Here is an 8,762-nt window from a genome sequence, read left to right as displayed (position 1 = left end):
TATATTATGTATACATACACAAACAGAATCATGAGAATATTTCCTAATCATGAGAATAAATCAGCATCTCACATTTTAATAGCATCTCACATTTTTAATAGCAATTTATAGTTCATTAAGCCTTCTCATATATATTATTTCAAATGATTATCCTGTATAGTAGACAAGACAGGTGGTATTCTTTCTTTTTTTTTCTCTTTTTGGTAGAGACGGGGTCTTGTCACGTTGACCAGGCTGGTCTCAATCTCCTGGTCTCAGGCCATCCTTCTACCTCAATCTCCCCAAGAACTGGGATTACAGGTGTGAGCGACTGCACCTGGTCCATATGCTTCTTCTAGTTGAAGAAGCGAAGGGTCATTGAATTTACTAAAATACTATTAAAGTAATAAAGCTAGGACTTAGCCCCAATTATTCATCCTTAAAGTCCAATACTTTCAATATATTAAGTTGCTCTCAATTATATGAATTCTAAATATCTTTACCTTTTGTTATCTAATCTGGAAATCATATAAAAAATATAATCTTATACATGTTGACTGATATCCTCTCTAATCTTCTATACTAGGACGTAAGACCTCATCTTTCATTCACTGAACATTTACTCAGTGTCTACTATATATAAGGTTCTGTAGTGGGCCAGTTAGAAACCAATCCCATTTTGTTTGAGATTTCCCTATGATTCTCAATAATCACTCCCATGTTTAAACTCCTATTATAGCTGTACAGCTATCATGACACTTTAACATAAAATCTGCCATTTATCTTTTGATTCTTAGCTCAGACTACCTTCTTGGGCCACTATAGAAGCAAGCTAACTCTGTAAGTAGGCATATATTGTAGAGTCATACACACATATTTAACTTCTTTGACTTGGAACTATACGAAAATATTTCTCATATAACAGGGCCCCTAAAACAAGTCAATTATTCAATCCGGCACACAATCAAAGAAACAGAATACATGTATGAAAGATTAAAGAGCCCTCAAGAGAAATTTTCTTTATAAAACATTATCCTCTTATGTACTCGACTTTCTACCCTAATATCAAGTGAAATCAGATTTCACTTAGTGTCTTACACCTCTTTGTACATTAACATTTACAAAATACTTGCTACTACTAATATAAGGTTTCTCTGAAAATTTTTATCACTTATAAGTTAAAAGTGTTTGTTTTTAACATACGTGTTATGAGTTAAAGTATATTTATTTGTTTAAATTGGAACAAAAAAGGCAAATGAATTTAAAATAGATTGCCCAGGCTGGACGTGGTGGCTCACACCTGCAATCCCAACACTATGGGAGGCCAAGAGGGACAGATCACTTGAGGTCAGAAGTTTGAGACCAGTCTGGCCAACATGGTGAAAACTCCATCTCTACTAAAGATACAAAAATTAGCTGAGCATGGTGGTGGGCACCTGTAATCCCAGCTATTCGGGAGGGTGAGGTAGGAGAAATGCTTGAACTCGGGAGGTGGAGGGTGCAGTGAGCCGAGATCACATCACTGCACTCCAGTCTAGGCAACAGAAAAGACTCAAGTCTCAAAAAAATGAAATAGATTGCCCAAGATTAGGTGGATGACTTATTAATTAAACTACACATCAATCTCCTTTACCAAAGTTAGGATGAAAGGACAAAAATAAAACTAAAAAATGTAAAAGTAACTCTTAAAACAGATGACCAAGTCTTGACAAGAACGTTGAAGAAAATCTTTGAAGGCAGAAAACAGATAAAATTGGACTATCAATATAAAAAACAAGGCAGAAATTAGTAATCCAAAACTCTGGAGTTAAAGAAAAAAAAAATGTTTCCTAAGGAGTGTCCCAAGTCTAATCAATAGACCCAAAAATGAACCCTAAAACACATATCAGGATAATTAATTTTACAACTGTACTCCAAGTGCTGGGTCCTCAATATTCTGGGTCCTGAAAAACTCTTAGCATCGGGCTATAATCTAGAGCGGTGATTCTTAAACTTTAGCTTGCACCAGAATCACTGAGACAGTACATTAAACAGATTGTTAAGATCCATGCACAGAGTTTCTGTCTAGTAGGTCTTGGGTAGGGACCAAGATTCTGCATATCAAAGAAGTTCCCAGGTGTTGCTGATGTTGCTGGTCCAGGAACCACACTTTGAACTAATCCAGAACAAAGCTCCAAAGAAAGTAGACTACCTATCGAAGAAAAATTCTAGTCTGGGTAGTAGTTCCAAAAACAGAAGTGCAGAATTTGAGACAACTCCTAACCTCTATATTAGCTCTACTCAGGGTTCAAAAACACAAAAGAAGCAAAATTCATTCCTTATTTTGGCAACTGTGGTTATCCCAAATCTGATTTCTCCACGCCCATATATACCCCATTAGGGTAGCCCACTTCCTGATCAACTTACCGGCTCATTACACAAACTCACGCCATCAGCATTCCCATTTAAAATAAAGACTGGGGGGGTCAATCCTATGTAACTCCAGAGGTCACTTATGACATCTAACTCCACTAATTAACTCAATTATTCAGCTGCACATCCATAAGCACGAAACAACTAACAATTACCACACAACTGAGCAAGATCAAAACTGAAAGCTGTTTTTCTAAATAAACTATGAGACAAAGCATGAAAATCTCATTTATCTTTATAGAAGAAAATATAAATATCACAAACCTGGTCAATGTAAAAAATAACACAATTAATAAAAATAGCTAAGGCCAGATACTATTGTTAAATTCCTCCTCTTTCATACTAAAAACAACTCAAAAGTATCAGTCCATAATGACACTAAGTATTGGAACAGAGTATTTAGAAATTTTCATAAAAATTTCACAGTGATTTTGGAGTAGAAACCTAATAATCTCTTAGGCTGAATCTAGTAATAAAAACTATGGGCTTATATTTTATGTCCTTATTACTTCATTTTTCTGGGAATTCTAGTAATTCATTTTCTTTATTTTATTAAAAGATCAATCCAAAAAACATTAAAGGAGGAAAACTGGTCCTTCACCATAGTTTGAGAAACACTGCAATAAAAAGTCAACAAACATAGTCATCTCTCAGTGTAGGGGATTTGTTCCAGGACCATCGACAGATACCAAAATCTGTGGATGTTAAAGTTCCTTATATAAAATGGTGTAGTATTTACATATAACCTACACCCTTCCTCCCGCATACTTTAAATCACCTCCAGATTACCTGTAATACCTAATACAATACCTACACATCACTTCATTTGCGTGAACTCAATGTAGTACTCATTATGCAGTAAGTTTTGCTTTTTGGACCTTTGTGAATTTTTTTCCTGTATTTTAATCAGTTGTTGACTGAATCTCTGGATGCAAAACTCCAGGGTATAAAGGGCCAACTCTACTCTCTAAAGGTTAATAAATCAAAAATCAAAACGAAAAAACACAAACACTTCAAAATTATTCCCCTGTGGCAGTGAGCCTAGGGGTGAGTAGGAGGAATTTATCTATATTACAGAAATTCTCATTCTGTATTAAACCTGTGTGTCTCCATGGAATAGTACACAGCCATAAAAAAACAATGAAATCGTATCCTTTTCAGTAACATGGATGGAGGTTATTATCCTTAGAAAACTAAGGCAGGAATAGAAAACCAAATACTACATGTTTTTTCTTATAAGTGGGAGCTAAACACTGAGTATACATGGGCACAAAGAAAGGAACAATGTAAGACACCAGGGCCTACTTGAAGGTTGTAATAAAAAAAAATTACTTATCAGGCTATATGCTTATTACCTGGGTGACAAAATAATCTGTACACCAAACCCCCATGACATGCAATTTACCTATATAACAAATCTGCACATGTACCCATGAACCTAAAAGTTTAAATAAAATATCTTTTAAAGCTGATAAACAAACAGCTTAAAAGCAAATACAACAAGCTATTAGAAGTCATGGAAACTTGGTGGTAGATTTATGGGTGTTCACTCTACAATTATTTCAAGTTTCTTGATGCTCACAATAAAATGACGGAAAACAAAAAAGCAAACAAACAAAACTTGTGTCTATTTCTCTCATAGTTTGCAAGCTTCTCAGAAGCAGAAACTAGTACTTTTATCTCCTATGCATCTAAAAAACTGCCAAACATATGAGTAATTTATTAAATAAACTGCAGTAAATTAAAACCAAAAACTTGAAGCAAACAGATGTGACATTTAAATAATAATTAAAAGCAAAACCAAAATTTAGTTTTGAAGGTTATGTTGAAAGGTAATATAACGTAGCCCATGAGCCTTGGAGTTAAGGCTGGGTTCTTAATCTTGTCTTTGTCACTCACTAGCTGTGTGGCCTAAGCCTTAGATTCCTCAACTTTAAAACAGATTACCTGGCCAGGCACAGTGGTTCACACCTATAATACCAGCACTGTGGGAGGCCAAGGCGGGCAGATCACCTGAGGTCAAGAGTTCGAGGCCAGCCTGACCAATATGGTGAAACCCTCCACCTCTACTAAAAATACAAAAATTAGCCAGGTGTGGTGGCGTGTGCCTGTTGTCCCAGCTACTTGGGAGGTTGAGACACGAGAACTGCTTGAACCTGGGAGGGAGGTTGCAGCGAGCCGAAATTGTGCCACTGCACTCCAGCCTGGGTGACAAAGCAAGACTTCATCTCAAAAAAAAAAAAAAAAAAAAACACACACACAGACTATCTACTCTGACAGGATTAATATGAGGACTAAAAGAGGCAGTGGACATAGATGGGTTAGCACAATGCTAAGCACAGAGGCAGTAACCACGTCACCTGCTATTTTTCTCTGAAACGTAAAACCTGGGGAATAATCATAACACTAACCCATTTTACTTACAGATAATCCACTTTTCCATTGCATCCAAAGAGAGGTATTCACAAGGCATCTTAAAAAGAGAACATATACATTTGCAGTTAAAAGAAATTCTAATAAATATTCCATATTGAGTCACTCTCCTCCCCTTCTCCTGATAACTTACTACCCAACTCTTCGCCCAAACACTACCACAACAAATTTGAAGAGCCGGATAAAAGTTTTATTACCTATACTGAAACTTGCAGTCAATAAATAACAATGAGAAGTGTGCCCCTTTCACATCTGCACACCATTAAACCTCAAAATATTGTTGCTAATTATCTTTAATCTGGTAAATGACAACTTATCAATTTCTCAAGCCTATTTCAAAGTTTACAATATTCCAAAAGATAAAATTTTAGTCAAGATAAAAGACACTTATGTGTCTGAATGCTCACTGTCTCACCAAAATCAATAGCTATGTGTGTGTATTCTCCATATGTGGAACACCTGTGTTCATAAATAGAGAATAGACTGAAAAGAATACAAAGGAATATAACAATGATTTTGTCTACTTGGTTCTACTTGGTGAGATGTGGGGTGATTTTTGTTTTTTCTTTATACTTCAAATTTTTCTCTCACGATACAGCAAAACAAACTTTTTAACTTTAAAGAAAAAAGTACTCATACTATTCACCATATTAATTTATCACCAGTTTTCATTAAGACTCTAAAGCTAAAAAATCTGAACAATATGACTTAAGTAATGAACATGGACTTCAACTAATAAGCTAATGCTAATTAGAAACAAACTGCAACAGCATTGCTGAACTATTATTTTTTAAAAGTCACTTTATTTTCATTCAAAAGAGAAAAATAGAACCATACAGTGTCGGACTGCGCTGGATTAAGCATTGTACTAGGTGCACTGATGAGGCTTAATAACTGGGCATTTCTCCACTGGTCAGCTGAAAGATTCCTTCGAGGATATACCATTTGAAGAGAAATTAGTGCATCTGAAAGAGACTAATCAAAATACGAAAAAGAAAGCTGAAGAATTTTGTTTTCCTTTTCTGTTTACATTCCAGCTATAATTGCTGTGGGTTTCTAACTATACCATCATAAAACAACACAGCCTAATTACAGCCATGCTCCTTATAATATCTGAGTTGGGTTGTGGCTCCTCTCCTCTAGAATTTTTTTTGCTAATGTTATAAAAACTACACAGATTCTGCATTTTTGAGCAAAAGCTTAGGTCAGAAACTCATGTTATTTTCTTAAAGGTTAAAATATGTGGCAATTTGGGAACTTTATTCCAAAAGGAATAGAGAGCCTACTGTCATCTTTCTGTCAATACAAGTTTCCATTCTGATAGTTTCTGATAGCTTTAAAAGAAAAAGACTTCGGGGTTATATGACTAAGTGTTAATAAAACTCAACATGCTTTATATTTCTCTAAAGAATGTCTTATAAAAATAATACACTGTATCTCATCTTAATAAATTACTTCTCTTTATCAACTGGTTTGTTGATTACAGCTTTATTATCAAGATATTTAATGTTTCATCTCAAATGTTTCTTTCTTGCTTTCATAAATGTGTTTTGCTATTAATCCCTGCTTCCTAAAAATTCTGTAAGGAGTGATTCTTTTTTTTTTTTTTGAGATGGAGTCTTGCTCTTTCACTCAAGCTGCAGTGCAGTGGCGTGATCTCTGCTCACTGCAAGCTCTGCCTCCCAGGTTCATGCCATTCTCCCAGGAACCGCCTCCCAGGTTCATGCCTCAGCCTCCGGAGTAGCTGGAACTACAGGCGCCTGCCACCACACCTGGCTAATTTTTGCATTTTTAACAGAGATGGGGTTTCACCGTGTTAGCCAGGATGGTCTCTATCACGTGACCTCGTGATCCACCCGCCTCGGCCTCCAAAAGTGTTGGGATTACAGGCGTGAGCCACCGCGCCTGGCCTTAAGAATGATTCTTTAATCTGACTGCACACAGAGTGCCAGAAGTTTGTCCTGAATACAGAATATAGGACTCCAACTGAAATTTAGTGAACCTGAACCTCTGGAAACAGAACCCCAGAATCTATCATTTTATTAAGCTCTACACAAAGTGATTCTGACGTAGCCAACTAAGAATGTTTTAAAAATTATGTTAATTTTTTTAAATCCTGGGAAATTTGGGAGGTTGTATGTTATGGGAATTTACCACTTCCTCTAGATTTTCTAGTTTGTGTGTACAGAGATGTTCCTAGTAGTCTCTGATAGTATTTCTGTGGGATTGGTTGTGATATTACCTTTCTCATTTGATTGTGCTTATTTGCATCTTCTCTTTTTTCCTTGTTAATCTAGCTAGGAGTCTGTCAACCTTGTTGACAATCCTTTCAAAGAACCAACTTTTTGTTTTTGTTGATCCTTTGTATGGTCTTTAGAGTCTCAATTTCATTTAGCTTTGCTGTTATTTTGGTTATTTATTTTCACTGCAGGCTTTAGGTTTAAGTTCATTCTTCTTTTTCTAGTTCCTTTAAAGTGCAAGGTTAAGTTATTAATTTGAGCTATTTTAATCATCTTTTTAGTACAATACACTTTCCTCTTAACACTGCTTTTGCCACATTCCAGAGGTTTCAGTATGTTGTGTCACTATTTTCATTTATTTCAAATAATTTTTTTATTTCTGACTTAATTTCATTATTTACCCAAGTCATTCAGGATAAAATTGTTTAGTTTGTAAGTATTTGTGTGGATTTGAGAATTCCTCTTGGTATTGACCTCTATTTTACTCCAGTATGGTCTGAGAAGATGCTTGAGAAGACTTTAATTTATTGAGATTTGCTTTATGAAACCAGGAATAAGCAGAAATCCTGAACAGACCAATAATGAGTAATTAAATTGAATCAGTAATAAAATACCTACCAACCAGAAAAAGCCATGAGCCATACAGATTCACAGCTGAACTCTACCAGACATACAATCCTACTGAAATTATTTCAGAAAGTGGAGGGGGAGGGGCTCCTCCTTATCATTCTATGAGTGCAATATCATCCTGGTACTAAAATCTAGTAAAAACACAACAACAAAAAAAGAAAACTACAGACCAATACTCCTGATGAACACAGACACAAAAATCGTCAACAAAATACTTGCAAACCAAATCCAGCAAGACATCAAAAAGTTAATTCACCATGATCAAGTGGGCTTTATTCCTGGGATGCAAGGCTGGTTCAACAAATAAATCAATAAATGTGATTAACTACATAAACAAAATTTTATAAAACACCATATGATCATCTCAATACATGCAGAAAAAGCATTCGATAAAATCCAGTATCCCTTCATGATAAGACTTTCAACTAGGCACTGAAGGAACATACCTCAAAATAATCAGTGCCATCTATGACAAACCCATAGCCAATATACTGAATGGGCAAAAGCTAGAAGCATTCCCCTAAGAACTGGAACAAGATAAGGGTGTCTGTACTCCTACCACTTCTATTCAACATAGTACTGAAAAGTCCTAACCAGAGCAGTCAAGCAAGAGAAAGAAATAAAAGGCATCCAAATAGAAAAAAAGGAAGTCAAATTATCTCTGTTCATTGACAATATAATTCTATACCTAGAAAACTAAATGACTTCAGCAAAGTCTCAGGATACAAAAATCAACATACAAAAATTAGCAGTATTTCTATACACCAGTAACATTCAAGCTGAGGACTCAAGAATAAAATCCTGGCCGGGCATGGTGGCTCATGCCTATAATCCAAGCACTTTGGGAGGCCAAGGCGGGCGGATCACCTGAGGTCTGGAGTTTGAGACAAGCCTGGCCAACATAGTGAAACCCTAATTCTACTAAAAACACAAAAATTAGCTGGGCGTGGTGGCAGGCATCTGTAATCCCAGCTACTGAGGAGGCAAAGGCAGGAGAATTGCTTGAACCCAGGAGGTGGGGATTGCAGTGAGCCAAGATGGCACCACTGTACTCCAGCCTGGGTGACA

At 36.0% G+C, this 8,762-nt stretch overlaps 1 protein-coding gene across 1 annotated transcript in view; it reads right to left on the bottom strand.

The window, feature by feature from the left end:
* NCKAP1 (NCK-associated protein 1) overlaps nt 1–8,762 on the bottom strand; it is a 100,604-nt gene that overhangs the window by 63,631 nt on the left and 28,211 nt on the right. The window contains exons 6-7 of the mRNA XM_011956684.1: nt 5,662–5,799; nt 4,816–4,864 (exon numbers count right to left, since the gene is read on the bottom strand). Of these exons, the coding sequence (XP_011812074.1) occupies nt 4,816–4,864; nt 5,662–5,799 (187 nt within the window). The remainder of the gene's footprint in view (nt 1–4,815; nt 4,865–5,661; nt 5,800–8,762) is intronic.

Source organism: Colobus angolensis, unplaced genomic scaffold, assembly GCF_000951035.1.
Source record: "Colobus angolensis palliatus isolate OR3802 unplaced genomic scaffold, Cang.pa_1.0 Scaffold421, whole genome shotgun sequence".
Lineage (NCBI taxonomy): Eukaryota > Metazoa > Chordata > Mammalia > Primates > Cercopithecidae > Colobus > Colobus angolensis.
The sequence above is the reverse complement of the archived record's forward strand: the minus strand, read 5'-3'. Positions and strand labels throughout refer to the sequence as shown.